At 36.7% G+C, this 20,389-nt stretch overlaps 2 protein-coding genes across 4 annotated transcripts; both read right to left on the bottom strand.

Annotated features, from left to right (window-relative positions):
* Nucleotides 1–1,530: 1,530 nt before the first annotated feature.
* On the bottom strand, nucleotides 1,531–7,519 carry LOC147862467 (vacuolar protein sorting-associated protein 20 homolog 2-like). Its single transcript, XM_087321265.1, has 6 exons — nucleotides 7,294–7,519; nucleotides 6,518–6,670; nucleotides 6,062–6,214; nucleotides 2,355–2,438; nucleotides 1,912–2,269; nucleotides 1,531–1,824 (listed from the first exon to the last, which is right to left on the bottom strand). Exons 1-6 carry the CDS (start codon nucleotides 7,396–7,398, stop codon nucleotides 1,802–1,804), a joined length of 876 nt encoding a protein of 291 aa, XP_087177391.1. The 5' UTR covers nucleotides 7,399–7,519; the 3' UTR covers nucleotides 1,531–1,801.
* A 3,440-nt stretch (nucleotides 7,520–10,959) lies between these two features.
* On the bottom strand, nucleotides 10,960–18,253 carry LOC147862466 (Nucleotidyltransferase family protein). Of its 3 annotated transcripts, XM_087320751.1 has the most exons (7): nucleotides 17,605–18,252; nucleotides 16,271–17,448; nucleotides 15,824–16,192; nucleotides 15,470–15,693; nucleotides 14,569–14,632; nucleotides 12,050–12,246; nucleotides 10,960–11,771 (listed from the first exon to the last, which is right to left on the bottom strand). In XM_087320751.1, exons 1-7 carry the CDS (start codon nucleotides 18,092–18,094, stop codon nucleotides 11,528–11,530), a joined length of 2,766 nt encoding a protein of 921 aa, XP_087176877.1. In that variant the 5' UTR covers nucleotides 18,095–18,252; the 3' UTR covers nucleotides 10,960–11,527. The 3 variants fall into 3 exon arrangements, with proteins under 3 accessions (XP_087176877.1, XP_087176876.1, XP_087176875.1); XM_087320750.1 differs by having other exon boundaries at nucleotides 15,824–16,180; nucleotides 16,271–18,253; XM_087320749.1 differs by having other exon boundaries at nucleotides 16,271–18,252.
* Nucleotides 18,254–20,389: the final 2,136 nt, after the last annotated feature.

Genomic DNA, 20,389 nt, shown 5'->3' with positions numbered 1-20,389 from the left:
CTTTATGTAAAATTGTGATGCATGCCATGTTCTCATGCAAATTAAAAAACATATAACCTATCCAAGCATGGGTCACCTTTATCGATCAATTCATCATTTCAACTTTTATATATTGTTATTATCACGTCCTAAGCCCTTTGCGTACACCAACAATAAAGGATTTGTATACAAAAGAGAACCACAACGGATGATTTTTCCCACAAATGGTTGCGTGTATACCAAAGTATGCCTATTTAGACAGCCATGTCTCTCATGTATGGTGCAAACATATGGCTCTAAACTTCCTATGTACATGCAGACAAAAATGGAGCAATCCACTAGTCTTTATGTCATCATGCGCAAAATCATCTATGATGAATTAGTGGCATTGTCCATGATGGTAGAAGCCTTATTCTAGATAATAAACTTCATGAACCAAAGTTAAACCGTGCCACCTCAACGAATTAGACATGAGTTTCAAGCATGAAAGCCAATGGCAACAAAAGAAGACACATAAGGATGATGATTCTCCTAGCCTCATAAGTGATGAAGTGCTTCGACAATACTAGCCTCAACATTGAGAACTTGTCACCCTTTTGATGTTTTACACCTCTCCCAAATGATGAATGGAACAATGCATTGTACCAAATCTATGGTAGCTCTGTACCCAAATGACTTGGCTCACACCAAGCCACTTCCACGAAAGATTACTACAAAGGTCATTTCATGAACTTTACAATGAATGCTCCATCCAATGTCAACTTTCAACGACTTCGTTTCATGCTTGTTCAATACAAAAATTTAATTATCGCAAAAAACACCAGTTATAACTAGGATTTCAATGCATCCGTTCTATGAAAGTCAAGATTCTTTCTATATGCATGAACAAATGAAAAACAAAAATCATGAATTTAACAAGAAACATGTAAAGACTGATTTCAGTTGACTACAACCTGTACGACAACATTGTCATGTTATGTTGTGAGTTCATTCATATACGGTAGACACTAGGTCCCTAACATGAGGTTTCAGGACCTGAATGGCTGGACCAATTAGACAAACCATTGAGCCAAGCATGGCAATGTCAAGACAAATAAAGAGGGTTACGCATGACTTTTAGGAAAGAGAGAGATTTGTCAAAGTTGTCAAAGTTGTAGGTGGTTCAAATTGGGTAGGACGATGGTTCCTAACAGCTTTGAGATTTTCAGATCTGCATAGCTAGAACAAGTAGGAAAGCCATGGAGCTAACCATGCCACTGTGTAGACAATTAATGGGTAAGAAAAAGTCTTCACTGACCAAATATATTATCGAAATCAAGCTTGTTACTTTTTACAAGTTGGGAAGCTTACACTGTTCATAATTTCCTTCTTCAAACACTCCTCTAGGGTTTGTGATGAAACCATAGTTGACACTTACATTCACAAAAACAAAGTAACCACAGCCTTCTCAAATCCTTATGCAAACAAAGGATCATTCTTCAAAGGGTTGCCCTCAACTTGGAAATTCTTTGATAATTTAAGCATAATGCCATCTGCTGTAGCTAAAGCCTCTAACTTTAATAGAAACCTTGATATCTCTTATTCATTCACAAAAACAAATGAGGATTTGTGCCAAATCTACAGAGGGGCACAATTCATAAGGTTGCAAAGTTTATATGCAGGAGGGCCAGACATCATTAAATTAGATTGGCTTGTGTTAAAATATAGGATTCTCACATGAATACACATATGACAGACATTATATTTTTCATTTCAAGTGTATCATGATGTACAAGCAGTTTACCAATAGTTGACCCAAATGTTAGTGGATCCATATGGTAAATTAAGCAGGCAAGAGCTCCTTTCCTGCAATATAGCCTTAAGGTTAGTGTTAATGTTTGTTTTAAGCATTATTTCAGTAAGCTATAAGATATCTTAGACAGTGAATCGAACCTCGGTTTGGTGAAATTTCCGTCTTCTCATTGCTTTTAGAGTCTTCTTCAATAGTACCTCTGGGAGGACTTGGTAGATTCAAAATTTCATCTACATCATGATCCAGAGCATCTGATATATCTATATGACCCTCTCCACCTATGGTAACACTTGGTGTATTAAAATTCTGATTTTCCTCTTTATGATGATTCTGATTTTCCGAAATATCTTCACCTCTGGGATGCGATATAGTCCTCTCTGCAAGCTCTGCAATTGGTTGCTTTTCTAGAACAGTAGGTTTAGCTTTAGCTTTTTCGGCTTCTACTTCTTCAAACTCTACTTTGGACAAGGGTGGTTCTGGCATGGCTTCAAGCTCCATCTGAGAGTATAAACATTCAGGAGTCGTAAACTAAAGAAATGGAGTAAGATAATGAGGTATAATTCAAAATATATGGAAAAAGGACCTTCATCTCTAGTTCCTCGAACTCTGCAAGTACTGCTTCCTCATCCTCAGTTGAGAGACGGTCCCCAAGTATTGCGTTGATTTCCTGCCATATATGAGCAATGGATATTAAAGAAGGATTTCCTATATTTAATCAGTAAATAAAATGAGTAATTACAATAGCTCTGCGTGATTTTACAGGCTCTAAGCAAGAATCTCAAGTACAAAGCAGATAATTGATACACTGAGAACCTGCCAAAGCTCTAGTTTTAGAAACCCTGGATCAAACCCTAATTTCTGCAACTAGCAATAGATTTGTCTCCAATATATAAAACATAGTGGTAGCTGATATCCACAATCCCGTCAATAATCAACCCCCAGAATCCCCAAACCTTAAAAACACATGAGCAATAAAGAGATTTGCAATACATCCTCCAGCAACTGTAAACTCCATAATTGAAGCATTCATATTCTGCCATGCATTGATAGCCTCAAATTTGCAACAGTTTTTTATAAACTAAGGAATATTAACTAGCTATAGCTTTCAATTTTTTAGTTGATTTTCTCTCTATGAGTTAGTATCGAACTGAAAGGCAGCTCATATGACGGAGTTGAATATGCAGAGCATTTGATAGCTGACAGGCGGCCAAGACAGTTTTTTCATGTTCACTTCTGGAAAGCTGAAATTATTGAATACTCTAAACAAAAACCTGAGAATAAGCACCTTCTAGCATGCAAGACTTGCAAAATTACTTATGCCACAGCCAATATCCCCACTGTAGTTTTCATCACATTCTCACCAAAGTTGTAAACCAAACAAGTGGTATCAAATATACACTTTGTTTGGAACACTATGGACATGTCCTACATCAGAGCATAGAAAATCAGCAGACCTTGAAAGAGGCCTTTAATGTGAGATTGATCCTTGACAGCCTGGGTCATCGAGAAGCGTCCCTTTGTGCTAGTAAATGTGATTCCTAGATATACACACGAATTTGCTGCTTCAACTTGGTCCTCTTGATAGGGTGAAGTTAGCTTAGCTTGTCTGCAAGTCAGCACAGACGTGTGGAAAATAAACGGCTTTAGTCCTTCCTATGTTTACTGTGAGAGCCCTTTTTCATGGCAAAACTATCTAGGGCATTGAGATGATGTTGTAGAGTAGCATGAGATTTAGACACCAAGATTATGTTATTAACATAAAGAAAAATGTAGACAGTTGCGTGAGTTTCCTTGCCGTGTGGACTTGTGATGTAGTCTGCTACCTTGTTGATGTACCGCTTCAAGGTGGCGGAGAGTGGATATCCTTCTTCACACCACTGGTGCTTGTGATTGCCACTAATAGCCACCTCAGCCACCTAACTCATCTCGACACTTGAGTATATATTGCATATATCATTCACATCCTGTTAGAGGGAATTTTGAGTGCAGAATTTGTAGGAGACTTTCCATTGGGACAGTATCGAAGGCTTTGTGGAAATCTACAAAACATCCACACAATCACTTCTTTTGTGGCTTTGCTTGGTTCACCAAGTGAAGTAATGTGAGGATGTGGTCAGTGGTACAGAATCCTCTCTTCAATCTCATTTTACTTGAGATTCATATCTCTTCGACCTCAACATAAATAATGAGTTCCGCTTCAAGCACCATTCCATAAAGTTTGGTGAATGTGTGGCCAATCATGACAGTCTGATGGTTCTGTGTGGTCAGACCAATCATCCATGTTGACAGCTCTGGATAGCCTTCTCAACCTTGTATGAAATCAAGAAGGTAGAGATGGTAGGGTGAGACTTTGATGGTTATGATATGGGAAGTTAAGTGGGGGGCATTATACACGCATTTTGCATAACAATGCCATAGTTGTGGATCCTTGATTGAGGTCAGGTTCTTTGAAAAATCATTCATTGCAATATTGTCCCTCATAAGCACACCTTTTTTAACACACATGGGTTGCAGTTTGCTTGTGAGTTGTTTGGTGTTATATAAGTCTTTGCTCATGAAGGCATAAATTTCAATATTGTGCCTCTTCACAAGCATACCTTTTTGAAACATGGGTTTGCAGTTGCTTGTGAGTTGTTTGTTGTGTAATCTCAGTAAGGCTTACATTTGTATGAAATTGCTGATACATCTCTTTACATTTCACATCATATGAACAATCCTGGGGCATAATCCTAGGTATGTGGCATCTAGTCAAGATGCAGTAAGAAAGAAAGAATGAGAGAAAGAATGATATACTATCATCTTTTAAGAGGCCAAAATGGCCTATAAGACCAAACAAGAGATTACATCTTAATTTTGTCTCGTCTTTGAGAACAACAAATCAAAATAAAATAAACATTATTAAGAAAATATAAAAGTAAATAAGACAAAAAGAAACCCATCAATCACAAATGGGCTCCCGATCTTTCTTTAGACTAAGCATTTGTAGGAGTGATGGGTCTAAAGAATGTTGTGATCGTTCTTTGTGGATGAGCTTGTGTGGCTGTACTATTGTCCTTTAACAACTTTTCCCTATGTCTCTTGAGTTCAAGCAAGAAAAGGCCTAGGCACCATTGGTCATTGTATTCCATTAACTTGTGTAGTGGGTCTAAGCCTTGTTTAAAGAGGCAATGGTATATCCATCTTATTTCATAAAAGACACTACAGTGACAAACATAGTGTTCTTCAGATTCCATTCCTTGATGACACAATTGGCAAATTCTTTCTTCTAGTGGTAGTCATGTATATCTGCCTACCTCAATCTCTAACTGATGTGATGACGTTCGCAGCTGCCCTATCACACTGCACAGCGCATAGGGTAGATGTCCATATAAGGAGAACTATTGTTGAAGGTATGGAGTTTAGTGGAGAGTTGGGAAGTGAGGGCATGAGAGAGAAAGAGAGATTAGCATCTTTTAAGAGATTAACATGCCCTATAAGACCAAACAAGAGATTACATCTTAAAACGTTGTCTCGACTTTGAGAACAAACCCAAGATCTATAGCATAGGCAAATCCAAAATGGAGAGAAATTGGAAGTGAGGGAAGCACCTAAGACTATGACTCTGTCGATGGCAAGGGTGATGAGATTGTAGTTTGACAAATTGTTGTTGCCCGATATATTATAACCCCTTTGTAATGTCCTGATTGGGAGCCCAATCCGATAGCCCTTGATTCTTGTAGCATGAATAGGAGGGATAGGATATGGCACAAATCCTGATTACAAATATGCGCTAATCACGATATGAGTTATAGACCAAAATTGATCTATGATTATACTTACAAACATGGGTGAAATTATGTTATCCATAATGACAAAAAAAATAGGCTCTACCTTTCCTAAAGGTCCATTATAATGACCTTAATGCATGGGTGAGTTCATGCTAATTATATTAAAACAATAATATACGCTCTGGTTTTTTAAAGATCCATGATAACGATATTAATGCATTGGTAAAACAAAACTAAAAAGCTATAGCTTCCTAAAGATCCACGATAATGATCTTAAGACAGAAAACGAGAGACGCAGAAATAAGGAAAAGATTCCTAAAAGAAATCGGAGGAATTAATAATTGGAATAAAATCGAGGGTCAGTACAAACATAGATTCATTCACAACCAGGTCAATTGCTGATATTTCATAGTGGTATATAACTACATATATATTGAGCTAATGATTACCTTGGAACATACATAAATAAATCCAATAGTGTGAATTTGACACTAAGGAATTTCTGGTGATGGAAAGGTCATACCTCTTGATACGCTTTAGCCTCAGCTGTCTCATCCATCAGCTTTTGTACATCCTCGATGTTGACTTCAGTTTGCAAATCCTTGATTGCTTTTGCTCCTGCTTTCAAGCTCTCAAAAACAGCCTTTTGCTTGCTTGCTAGTTCTATATCTGATAGCTTCAAAAGACAAGTGTACATGCAGGAAAAGTGAAGAACAATATATACAATGCCCCTGCAAAGACATCGCTATAGAAAGTTTCTACATCACTATGAATGTCAATGAGAAATATTTCCCTCAGAAGACACTTGTTTCAGCCAAAAACAAACCAAAATATGTGTTGCATATATAGAATTCACCAAAATCTTCTTATTGTCAATTCTAATTATCAGAAATAACAGAAAACGTTTCCCTGGGTGGTTTCAGTTGACATTAGAAACGCATTTTACAGTGATGTTAACTAGGAAATCTGTAAATTTTACCTGTTGCTCGACATTGAGGAGCCATGCATCAACATTCTTGAGAAGCTCTTCTTGTACTTTCTTCTTTTTCAGAGCTAAAAGTGCACGATCTCGTTTTTTTTCCTTCACTAGTTCTACTGCTACTTCCTTCCCTCTCTCAATAACTCTCTCCAGCTGAAAACATGAACCAATTAAGTGGAGGAATTTGCTAGCTTTCGCTTCCAATAAAGAAAGCAGTGATCTTAGTGCATGAAACGTTCACACAAAGTTCAATGCTTCACTTTCTTTCCATTACATAATCTTACACATGCACAAATAGTTTGAAAGAAAACGGCATTTCATGCAGCAACATATGCAGATAATAGTTGAAAGGAGGAAGCATCAATGCACCGGCATGTACACATAAAAGTTTAAATGAAACCAACATTTCATGCAGCAATATATGTGCACACGCAGGTTTGAAAAGAAAGTAACCAGAATCAGAACAATTATTGAGAACGAAACAAATACACACAGTATATACATAAAGATCAATATACCTGCTGTCAATGTATGAGAAGTATAATAAACATGAAAAATAAAGCAAGAAGAAACAGATCTATGTTCAAACTTTTAGAAAAGGAGAGAAATTTACATGGTATGTAAAAAAAAAGCTAAGACGCATACTGAGACATAAGTATGTGTATATACGAAAAGAAAGTAACAAGAAACAAATTTCTACCTCAGATATCGTAGAGAATGCCAGAAATTTACACAAGTATCTTACGCAGTATGTACAGAAATGATGAGGGACACACCTGTTGTTGATACTGAGAGAGTTTCCGCCTTTGTGTCTTAAGCGACAGAATGGCGCGATCAACATCGCTGACTTTAGGTTTCTTCGCAGAGAAGAGGTTCCCCATTGCAGGAACTCTGGAAAACAGCAGAGGGACGTCGAGGTCACGACCTTCTTCTTCGTGGTCGTCTTCTCTCGGGCATTGAACTTCTCTTCTGCGCAGAGAGAGAGAGAGAGAGAGAGAGAGAGAGGAGAGTCAGAAAGAGTCACAGATTTTATTGTCCGGAGACATATACGTAAGTTTGGGTATGCACGTATGTATGTATGTATATTAATATATGTATGTCTATATGTATATATACGTGAGTAAATTCTCGATGTTCAAGATTATTTTTATGGATAAACAGATGAAATCATTGGGAGTGCACGTCCGTTGCGATCATGTGAGGGTTGGCGAATGTGTGGAACACAAACTCGAATGTAGCGACAGTGCATGTTAGAACAATCAATGTGATGAAACTCCATGGCCATGTGCACTATAGAATTTTCCCTCGTATTAATATAATCATAGGAAAGTTGAACTCCTTTCTTCTCCACTATTGCGCAATGAGAGGCTTCCCAATGATGATGGCGTCATCACTTAAAAGAAAATGGAGTAGAAATTGTAACAACCTCTAGCTTGAGCCAATTATCCTTGTCATTTTGGGGGGGTTTCAAACAAATAGTAATTGCTACCCTTTGCCACCTTAGGATGAGCAAATCATTTGGTTCTTCTTGGGTGTAGGTAGCATTTGTTCTATGAAGAAGCCTTCAAACAATAGCACTTTCAGTGCACGTAACCAGGGCTTGAATTTGACGGGTTAGCCTTTAAGTTTTTTGACGGGCATTTTTTAAAGATTTATGTCATATGACACGAGAGTGCAAAAACTAATATGTCATTTGACGTACAAGTTTTAAGAATGAAAAGATCTATATGATGCTTCATTATTATACATTTTATTACAATAGAAAATACACAAAGATACACAAATAAACACTACCCAACAAAGATAATGAAATCATACAAAAAAATTAATACAAATTGAATACTTAATCATCATATATTTCTTAAAGCCCAAAAAATGCAAAAAAATGTTTGTCATACCGTGATCCTCATATTAAGCATTGTGCAATATGCGTCTACTTCAATGATACTATCCTTCTCTCTTTCTCTTCAAACCAAAGGTTAAATATATCCCTCCAACAAATGTTTGATGTCTCCTAAAATTCCTCTAGCATCACTTGTGCATATTAATAATTCATCTAAACAACAATCAAACATAATAACCTCATCACAACCATACTCCTTGATATCTATGGGTTCAACCAATCAACAATTAGACCTATCTCACCTCCTCCATGCTTTCTATGGCTTTCAATAAGTCCATATTGGACAAACATATGTAACTAATCTCTCTAATTGCTTAGTCCTTATCCTATTGTAGATTTTTGTGGGAATAAAAGAAAATGCATTCCACTGTGTCATACACGTTTCTCATGAGCAATCTTCAAAGAAAAAAGATTCAATAAAAGAGAAAATAAAGAGAAAATAAAGAGAAAGAGAAAAAGAGAGACAAAATACATACTTCAGAGTGATGTAGTGTCAAACAGTAGATGTCGTGCAATCACTAAGAAGCGACGGGGAGCAATGAGTAGTGAGCGAGCCGGGAGCAATGGGTAACAACCAAGGAACATGGAGTAGCGATGAAGGAAAGCAACGAGCAACGCGTGAAGAAGGAAGCAAGAAAAGAGAAAACAGGGGAGAAATAGAAAGAGGGGGGAAATTGGGAATGAAACATTGGAAGAAATATACAATATAAATATTTTCATATACTATAGAAATCCTGGCCGGAATCGATTTCGGCTATCCATAATGGTTGCCACTAGCTGGGAAAAGTCCCGACTCCCAATTCAACCTTTGCCCGACACTATAAATATATACATACATACATATATGACATGGAAATTAAATTTTTAGCATGTCATTTGACATGTATAATTTTTGGGCGCCTTTTGCATAAAAAATGAAAATTGTAAGTTTATATGTCACTTGACGGACATTTTTATTGGGTGTATGTTTTTTATGGGCAAAATGGCCTTAGACAGGCATGACACCCGTTAAATTCCTGCCCTGCATGTAACATAGAAATAACAAATTGATCATTTTTTCTTTTCTTTTGACTCAAAGAGAACTAGCGGTCTAAAGCTTCTACATTGTACTTAAATTCACTCATGTTCACATCGTTGCTTGCACAAGTCATGCTTATAAGCTTGTGTAATTCCTTGATTATTAGTCACAAGTTGTCATAAACTTTGTTCCATGAAGCTTCTAGATAGACTTGGTTTCTTTTCCAATTGATACCATGGTATACACAAAGCAATATGGTGTTTACTTGTTTCATTGCAACTTGAGAAACTTTACAGATTAAACCAATTGTGTGAACCTTCTTGTGTGTAGCTTGAGATCACCCACATCCCTATCTCATGAATCTTCCTTTCTAATACCTATCTCATGGGTCTAGTTTGAGAAAATGCAATTTAGCAAATAGAAAGTGCATAAGGATGTGAGTATGAATCGCAGCTTACAAGAATTCATCCATTGTACGAGTTAGTGTGAATGCATTATTTAACTATTGAGCCTCTACTATGTCTAAAAATTGAGGTTGAGAATCTTGGGTTCACAAGATACTTCTAATGAGTGATTTCTTTTGTAAGTGCGTTCTGATTTTATCTTCTTTCTATTTTTCTAGACTTTATCTTTGCTCATCATTATTTTTTTATCATCACTCAAATTAGATCCTATATTGTCATATTAGCTTCAATGAATACTCTAGAAACAGGCTTATATGTATCATACAATAAGGAATTGAGAAATTTGCATACACCTATCTTTTTTTACATGTTCACAAGGTTGGAAGTCATTCGTTAAAATACAAATAAAGACCGAGTTTTTGGAGCACCAAGTCCATGACTACAATTTTATTGCTTCATACTGTAAAACCAAAACAGCATACACATCACAATCAACCATGATCAGTTCTTATTGTTATCTGTGACGCACGTTCAATAAGACCCATTCAAAGCTAAATGTTGAGCGATGTCCCAAAACATTAGCCTCTATTGTCATGATACAAATTCACCAAGTAATATTACGGTTCAAAAAGCATCTTCACATAATCCATAAGGTAATATGTTAGAAAATATGAATCAAATCCTTTGCAATGCATGCAAAGTTTGTTGTCCATGAATTAAGCTCGAGGACACTTGTGCATACCACATTGAAAGAGATTGCATCAAGTCAAGAATCCTGTGAAGTTCATAGTTGCTAATTCATGGTTTGCTTTTGTAAATAATAGCTAGCTTGAAGAATAGCCTTTTTTGAGGCTCACCTGTTTATTTCTATAGGAAAGCAATCATGATTGATTATTCAACATTCAAAGATATTTTAAAATAAATATTCTTCACTTCTCCATAGTATCATAGGCGTGGATCATGCATGGTATAATTCCAATTAGTTCCTATAATGAATTCAAACTCTTGGAAACAATAACATATGAGAAAATGAGGTTTTCTACAAACCTTAGCATTACCAATTCAATGTACACAATAATTAGGTGCCTGATCTCAGAAAGCCTCTTAAGAACAATAATTCAACAAAACATGCTTCTATAAACCTTATCACTACCGATATATGGCATATACATGATAAACAATGTGTGCAACCCAAGAAAAAAGCGGTTACTCCCATTGCTCCTAAAATATGGCATATACATGATACAATGTGTGCAAACCGAGAAAAAAGTGGTTGCTCCCATTGCTTCCTAAAACAAATTGTTGCAAATACCAATAAATAAATCAATGGATTCTTTGCCTGACGGTAAATTCTAGAATTATGTTATGAGCTAGTAAGCAAAATAGCTTGGTCAGAGTGAGATTCATGGTGGGGAATATAAACTTGTTATTCTACTCCAAACAGTCAATTTGTTCTGTATTAATTCGAGCTGAATTCACATAAATAGTATACAAGTGCACCTTACTTGCATCTGTTAGAAGTATATGATGAGCGAGGCTTCCAATGTGGATGCCGATAAAATCTCGAACCTTGCAAGTATGTGAAGATCTCTGTAATTCCTGAACATCCCAAAAGTCTCTCCAAAATACCGCAAACAAAACGAGTTATTATCACAAAACACTATTCTTTTTCCTTGCCATTTGGCTTAAATAGTTTGATTTTCCAAAGCATCATCCTCCACCTGTTGTCTTACAAAAGGCTTGAAGAGTCTAACCCAAGGTTCAGTATCCCGCATGATTCTTGCAGCTCGTTGGAACTCTTCACGCAAAGCACGAATGCTATACTTGTCAACTACGCGGCCTAAGTCATGAGAAATCTCAAATGGGTCTTCAATACATATCAAATGTCTTTCATTTCCAATGCGTCGAGTCCAGTCCTTTTCCGCTTTACTGAATAACGATGCATAAACATCGAAGAAAAATAAAATAACAATGCATTGAGAATAAGATAAGGAATAGTTTATCAAAATGCCCACCTGCTATCTACACTTTCTGCCTCTCTATGTAGAGAGAAATCACATTGTAGAGAGAGGAAGGATGTTTTGGGAGGGTATTTTTCAAAATTTGAAAATACTTCAGTATTCAGTAAATTTCCGAAAAAATAAGAATGTAATGAAAACTAGAAGACATGACGTATAAAATGAAAAGATTGATAAGAGGAAAGCCACCTTAAGAATCTCCCTGTTCTTATCGAAATCACTGAGTGACTATAATCATGCCCAAAAGCCCAGTATTCGAAGAACGATGTTAGCAAATCTGCTAGGCTCTCCTTGTTTTTCTGGCCAAAACCTTTCAGACTTTCAACTCTATCAAAATACGCACATTTTATGTGTCCTACAGTTTGCTGAAATGTAGGTTCCATTTTCTGTTGCAGTAAAAAGTCAAAAACATGAGAAATCAACAAATATTCATTCAGGAATCATGATGCTTTGGAAAACATTTCAGTCTTCATATTTCAGGCCATAATGTCAAAAGTATACACAGTCATTTTTCCAAGATTGCAAAAGCTATGTTTAAAGATGCAACAGAGAGATGTGACAATATCTCAAACTTCTAAGCCAACTCAAATTTTCATTCTCTTATTCAAACATATCCAAAATGCGATCTCGTTGCACTAGACAAGAGAAAGAAATAGCTTGGATCTAGTGCTATTGCCATGGTTTTTTCCAAAGCATAAATTTGACTGACAGAACACAAAAGTTGAGAAATATTGAATGAGGTAGCTCAGATTAAAAATAAGGGATATCATGCCCATCATTATGTGCTAAGGTTAATCTTGTGGTTTCTAATATGTGTGACTCAATTTAGTCACACATACAAAAAGTTGGGCAAGGGCTAAATCTAAACCTACAGGATATACGGTCATGATAATAATAAAATGCACATATAAATGAGCATGCAAACTCAAGCAACAGAAGCAAATGATGCATGCATGGAGAAAGAGAGAGTATCCCTTGAAACTAAACATTCAAAATATGTATGGCACATGATATAAATGGACATGTAGATGTGATGTAAATGAGCAAAATGCTCAATGAATATTCTAATTACATCAACTAAGATCTAGGAGAGGGGCAGTAGTAGGACAACGCTATGATATTTAATACATCTCAGAGATGGGTAAATAGAATGGATCCTTGATAACTATTTAGTGGGAAGCTAGTAGAGAACATAAATTCATACAACTAGAAGGGGAACATGAAACCAATTGTTAGTATTCAGAAATATTCACATTCGTCCCAGAATTTTTCATTATTCAAGTCAAGTATACGGAGGCACAGATGTCCCATGTCCTTCATACAGTAGTAGGGCAGGTCCAAACATCATCCCATCAATTGAAGATAAAGACCGGAAAATATAAACAGCTTTCGAGAACCCTGCCTGCATGCTTTGCAATCGCGAGTTTAATTTGGGGAGCATTATGGACTTCATTGCCCACTATGAGACCAAAGAAAAATATTATTGTCTCTCTTCAGAGAAGGATTTGAACCTCTCCGTAGAGTGATGGAGTACAATGACCAAAGAGGCTTATTATCCTTCCTTGTAGGGATAAGGTTGCAAAGAAGGGCCCCTTGAAGGAGAGATTCACACTCATAGACTCACCTAAGCAGAGAACTTTGATAGATTTCTTTTGTACGGACACTACTAGGGAAATTCATGATGTACAAGCAAATATTCATGATGCGAAAGTGGAGGCCTGACGCCTAGCATCATTGTTCTTTGTTATGGACATCATGAGCACCAATCAGGACCACAATCCCAAGTGCATACCATATTTGATCACCCCAGATGCATATTTTCAGGGGCAGGAATATCAGTTCAAATGATCAAGCACCAAACCTGATTGTTGGTTATTACGTTTCAAACCATTTAATAAAAAAGATGTTTTTGTTTTCGTTCCATTACTTGCTTTGATGACTTAATTGCATACCATATTGGATCATTGGATATTTGCATTGCCTGATTGTTTGTTACTGACGTTTCAAACCATTTAGTTTTAGGAACCTACAGTAGAAAGACATCGCCGACTTAATTGCATCCATATTAGATCAGCTCCTGATGGATATTCTCATAGGGCAACAATTTCAGCTCCAATGATCGGGCATCAAAGAAGATTGGTGGTTATTCATGATTGCATTTCACACCATTTAGAGTTAGGAATCTAGCGTAGACAGATATTTTTCTTTAGTTTTTCTTTTGTTACTCACGTCAACAACTTAAAATAAAACAGCTGCAACCTTTATCAGGTCTCATAGGCTTTCTCGTCTTTTAGAGATGTTGATATATCTTGCTTTCTCCCTAGATGCCGATGAGCCAAATTAATATGTTAAAAAATTTAGAATGCTAGCAGTGCACGTTTCATGGCTCAATTTCATCTCTTTATAATATAAGTTTGCAAAATCGGCTGAGATTAATAACCATGCATAGAAAAGGCTCCGTCCTTGAAAAGAAGAGAGAAGAATTTCCATCATACAACTGTCCAGTCTCAGTGCCAACCCAAAGCTATTTCCTATTATAATGACTTCAGAATAATATATCAGTATTGTTCTCTGAAATTATGCAGAATAACTTTAGACATCCATGATTAATATTCTGCCAAAAAGGGGCCTATGCAAAAACAATCCACCAAATTGCACATACACAGCAGAGCATACAGATATATTGCATTGTCAAACAATACTAGTACCTGAAGACATGGTAGCACAGGAGGTTTTCTTTGTTGGAGAAAATGTATACACATTAAGACATAGCTGCAAAAACATAAACCATCACCCATGTCAAATATTGATAATGCATCTGATGTTATCCAACAGTATAAATAAGCATCATTTGTAAGAAGATGAATACAAATTGAAACTTCAAATTTAAAAAGGATGTCTCATAGATTAAAATCCCAAAGAAAAGAATTCTCCTCTCTCATTATACTTAACACTATTATCTAAAAAAGTTTCCAAAGAATTTGGTCCAAATTCACATCAATGTCACAAAACATATTTTTCATGTATATCTATTTCCACAAAATTTATTGCAAGTATAACTACTTTTAGTTCATGTCCACTTTACAGCTTTCTTCTTGGTAACCTTCTATGTATGTTCATATAAAATATCATAAATGTAAGCAATTTAATAAAAAACATTCTATTTCATATTACCCATGCACATACCCTCCCTAAAATTAAAGCATGCCACCAATGCGCAAGCTAGAAGTGTAAATTCACCTATCGAGTACCTAATGATCATCAATTTCATCATGTATAAACTAAATGGCATACATCTTAGTGTGTGCAATACATGTCTCTGTGTCAGAAACAAACATACACATCCAGGATGTCAAGCAAAACCATCAATTGCATAAGCTAAGTTGAATTCCCCACACATTGTCATTATTTATTCTTGCTACATAAAGCTTCAGTACATTATCATCCGTGAAAAAATTAGCAAGGAATTTTGGTTATCAAATATAAATGCAAATTTAAAACGTAAGTAAAATTCAAAGGTGAAATGTAATGAAGTAACTTGATGAGAAGAATAACATCATCTCAAGTAAAATATCATTGTGTTTAAACAGAATCATGTAGGAAACTTACGCATAGCTAGAGAGTGTTCCCCGGTATGTCTCATTCACTTGACGACATTTGGCCCAATGTTTCACCAGGAAAGCTAGCTGACGAAGTCGGACATCAATCTGAGCATAATCACGTAGCAGCTTTGTATTCACAACAGCAAGCATATTATTAACACACACGTCACAAGATATCCCAGTTTTTGGATCTGAGTACTTCACAATAGGAACCCTTGCATGAGTTAATGCCTGCAAATTAAAAATATGCTCAATTATAAGGTACTACAAACTTAAAAGGCCTTCCAAAGTCATATTGTTGTTAGAAGCATTATAAGAAATACTGTAAATGGCATCATTTTATCGAAGGGTTAATATGAACCTGAACATTCTGCATATCATTTTCTTCGAGAATGTCCGCTAACTTGCGAACCACTTTAGCTTTGTTTGAATCTTCAGATTCAATGGAAAGACATATATCAATGTCACTATTACATACCCCAAATGCGTTAGCACAAGACCCAAATAAATAGAGTTGAGCATCAGGCCAAATTCCTGACACAAGTTCTTTCAGAGTTGAAAGAAGTTTCTTTCTTCTTATTTCCTCATCTACAGGTGGTATCAATGTTTGAAAAATGGAAAGAAACTGTCTAGTGCATTTCTCCGAGTCAGCTCGACTGATAAATTCTCTTCGGATGAATTTGGGCAGCATGGAAACCCTACTATTTGGTTGCCTAACCTGTTTCAAATCCTATAAACCCGAATGTTAATGTTACAAAGAAACATGGGCATTCTTTTCAATCTGACATTCCTTTCATAATCATGTTACCTTAGAAGGAGGAGCCTGTTGGATATGTTCTTCTGATACATTATCTTTACAAAGTTCTAAAAACTCAATACATCCCAAGATTGTTTCATCATTGTTCCCATCATTGACAGTTCCTTGATCATCAACCAGCAGTGAAGTGAGTAAAGCTTGCTTGGATTTATTTGCAGCATAGTCGGGTGCAGCATTGACTCTAGAATCAGAAGGTAACCCTACATGGTTATCTTGAATCAGAGACTTGTTTCTTAATCTACTGTTATGATTCACTTGATCCTTGGATGGCTCGGAAGCATTTGAATGCTTCAACCTCCAGCTTACGGATTGTCCTCTTTGCTTTTGAATATCACGGTTGACCCTGATAGGAAGTTCTTCCTGAGTTCCCATGAATCGTATTGTTTCACTCTCCCTATCTTCATCTCTTTTACCATGAGTTATAGCAGTCCAGTCAAGCAAGCCATTCCCTGTAGTTGTCTTCCCATCCTGAGCTATCTGACTATATCTCTGTTTCAACTGCAGTTTCTCGGAAGTGTCTAAAAAATCACTCGAATTTAAAAAATTAGCAGAATCTAGATTATCAGATGCTAGAAGTGTTGCATCCTTTTGCACATTACTGAATCCATATGCATGTAAATCAGGCCTCTTTGACAACTTTGCCATACTTTCTATCAAATTGAATGACTTATCATGATATTTTGCAACAGTAGGATGCAACACATGTTGATGAGAGAGCTGATTACTTGGGGCTCCCTCAGTATTTTGACAAATTTGGTCTTCTTCCAACCTCACTGGACCAATGGGTCCATAGCCCTTTGCAAGACTCGCTTTTGAGATTGAGGTTAGTTTCATTGATTCATCTGATTTGATGGGTTTCTTAGGAAAAGATGCACTGGGCAATAACATGTCTGTCTCTTCTTTAACACAATCCTTCTGAGCAATTTTGACACCAACGGACCCAAATTGAGTATAGAATTGCTGTTCTCCTTGCTGAAACAAAACTCTCTCCGGTGCCACAACAGGAGGATTCGCATCTTGGACGCTTTTATGAGAAAGAATCTGTTTATTCAGAAAATCGTCATGTTGTTTTGGATTCTCAACCCCTGTATGTGATAATATGGATACCACGTTATGTCCAGGGTGCACAAAAGATGAATTAGAATTCATCAAACCAGATTGTCCAAATCCTGGAGGGGGCATCTGCACATAAGAATGATGATCTACTGGACGGTATGGATAAGGGCCAAAGAACTGATTCTGCGTTGAAGTAGGGGGTGGACGGCCCAAAAGGGGATCCATGTGGGAAGTCGTGAAAAGTTCGGGAAACAGAGATGGGGGAGTACCTGGAAAATGAAGGGAACCCTGATGATGTTGTTGATGTTGATGTAGCTGAGGTTGTGGTCGATGCTGTTGTTGATGTTGATGTTGTTGACGACGGTGTTCGTATTGATGATGGTGTTCATACTGATGATATTGGACACGGCCACAGCCATGCTGAAGATCTTGTACAGGCAAGAGCCCTGTTCTATCGCCATCAATGACCTCATCACTGAGGCGCCACCGAAGGCTATGGCTATGGCAAGGGCCCATGGCAGCCACGGCAGGGTCTTGCTGGAGAACATGCCGTGAGTATTGCTCTTCTTCTTCCAGAGATCTGTGGTGCTCTTTGACAAGGATGGAGTCTGTATTACGAACCTCTGAAGAAGAAACATGTCCCTTCTGAAGCAATTGAAGTAGGTACTCTCCAGCTGCTGCTGCAGGAGCAGGGGAAGAAGAAGACGAAGAAGAGGCAAGCATATGGTTTTGAGAGAGAGAAGACTTTGGAGCAGCCATTATCTAACCATGTGTTGGTGGAATTTTAGGGTTACGAAGAAGCATCCATGGGACTAGTGGGTGGAGAAAGAGGATCCATGGTAAGGAAGCTGTGCAGAGGATATTTATGTACATATGATATGCAGATGTTGTTTTCCCAAATACAAATACAATTGGGACCTGCTCTGTTCCTTTGTGTTCTGTTCCTTTGGCTCTCTCTCTCTCTCTCTCTCTTTCCCAATGCCCACCCAATCAATATACATAGGCTTTAGCTTTTCTCCTGCCATATACAAATGGTTGGCTCTATAGGACAATCCTAGAGTTGTCCGTCCCACCCTTCGTGTATTGGCTTCCTTCTCTTCTTCCCATTGTGTTGCACTACACTTGTCTCGCGCGAAAGGCATACCTCTGTGCTCCAGTGGCATATCCACGAAACTTTATGGCCCTGAGTTATATGTGTCTTTGTTAGACTTATGTGTTTGCGTGCCTCACAAACTCAATATGATGGACATGCTCGACTTTAGAGCTCTTTTGTCACACCATTGCCCAACCATTTTATGGAATTGTTAAAGTCTTAAAACAATGACTTTTGCGTTTGTTATCAATGCTACCTCACTTGCAATTTTTATGCAAAGATTGTTGATGCTTCTCTAGGTTGTATCGTGCGTACTTTTCTCGTGTGGACCAATGGAAGGTGTTATACCATGTGCCCATGCATACAATTCCACCAAACCTCCAATTTATGTGTTTCTGCTATGCTACGAGAAAAAAATGCGCCTGAATGCATGTAGTTTTGGTTTTGGTTTGGTTAATAATGCAAATCACTGTTTGTATACAAATAATTGCTCCTGTCCTAAAAGAAACAAGTGTCACTCGTCATATCAAAACACTAAATCAAACTAAAGTTAAAGCATCATCGAATGAATATGTAATGTTTATTCTTGGCATAGGAAAGCATTTTAATGTGATGCTATGTTGAGTTTGTTGTAAAGTCCTTCTAACATGGTCATGCATAATAGGGATAGAACAATGTTGTCACTATCAATTAAACATGAGTGTTGGAAAACGTTGAAATCTTATTGAGTTGTAGAAAACAAGTATATCGTATTATCCAAGCCAACTGTGAATTTTGGATACACATGTATAAACAAGCTCACATGTTGTTTTTCACTAGTGATGGGGAGGGAAATAGTTATAATTTTATATATTTGTGACAAGAATGGAGACAAGTCAAGTCAATCAGAACCATCTATGATGAATATGTCTAGTAAATATTAATATTCAAAAATAGGAAGCCAATGTCCATTCTGATGGTTCGTTCTAGGTAGTCGTTATATCTATCAAAATGTTATCGTGCTTTATTACGTCATATCATACTTGCAATGTATGTAATGTTGTGAATGGACAATCATTACAAGAGAAAGACAATAATGAATATATTGATGGTCATAGCTTGATGTCTTGACAATGTAATTTTTCTTTTTTGTATCGTGGATGTGCAAAAAGTACCCCAATATTTCATTTGGCAAATTTGGACATTTTTTTGTTCACATACAAATATGCGTCCAACAATTAGGATTGTTTATTGAATCATCACAGTGAAGTTATATTAACTTCGTAAAGGAGCTTTTGATGTTCTTCAAGATATCATCCCTTAGGGAATCGATTGATAGATCGAGAAGTAACAAAGCACTACAATGCCTTGAGTTCCAATGGCATCAAATGGGAATATATTTGAAGATGAATGTCCAACGCCAATGAATCGATAATTTTGAATGCAATAATAAGTCTTCGCCTTGCTACAAACACATTTGTATTGGCAAAGTTAATATTGGTACAATTATAATGGACTAAAGTTGCGAAGAATATTCTTTCGAAAACTGAGGATATTGGGCAACAATAGAAAGAGAATACAAAGATAACGAGACTGACGAAGTTATTATTCAAACCGAAAAACAATGGATGTGTTAATATATAAACCAAAGTGAAGAGGTCAACTTTTACGCATCATAATTTGTAAGGCATTCCTGGATTTTAACTCTTTGAATTTGGAACATGAAATTGCTTATTAGGACTTCGGAGGAACATGATAGTTACTTTTTAGGTCAAAGACACTAGTAACCAAAGTAAAAATAACGAATGCTTTTATGATGAACATAGAGTCAGACTCCCATTGCTTTTCGCTTGAATCCAAAACCATGCTTTTGTTTTATCACACATTTATACAAACTATTTGTTAACTTTAGTATTGTAATGGACGTACAACCATTGTTTACACCCTATAATATCTTGTTCGATTTGTTCCATATTTAGCAC

Source organism: Azolla caroliniana, unplaced genomic scaffold (genome assembly GCF_043228905.1).
Source record: "Azolla caroliniana isolate FFs.n. ecotype wild unplaced genomic scaffold, voAzoCaro1.0.p SCAF_6, whole genome shotgun sequence".
Lineage (NCBI taxonomy): Eukaryota > Viridiplantae > Streptophyta > Polypodiopsida > Salviniales > Salviniaceae > Azolla > Azolla caroliniana.
This window is presented reverse-complemented; position numbering and strand designations above follow the sequence as displayed.

Coding starts and splice junctions, on each gene's coding strand:
- LOC147862467 (XM_087321265.1), bottom strand. CDS start 7,398: ATGGGGAACCTCTTCTCTGCGAAGAAACCTAAAGTCAGCGATGTTGAT. Junction 6,671..7,293: donor TCTCTCAGTATCAACAACAG/GTGTGTCCCTCA, acceptor TCATGTTTTCAG/CTGGAGAGAGTTATTGAGAG. Junction 1,825..1,911: donor GGAAATTTCACCAAACCGAG/GTTCGATTCACT, acceptor GCTATATTGCAG/GAAAGGAGCTCTTGCCTGCT.
- LOC147862466 (XM_087320749.1), bottom strand. CDS start 18,094: ATGGCTGCTCCAAAGTCTTCTCTCTCTCAAAACCATATGCTTGCCTCT. Junction 15,694..15,823: donor ATGATATGCAGAATGTTCAG/GTTCATATTAAC, acceptor TTTAATTTGCAG/GCATTAACTCATGCAAGGGT. Junction 14,633..15,469: donor GGAACACTCTCTAGCTATGC/GTAAGTTTCCTA, acceptor ATGTTTTTGCAG/CTATGTCTTAATGTGTATAC.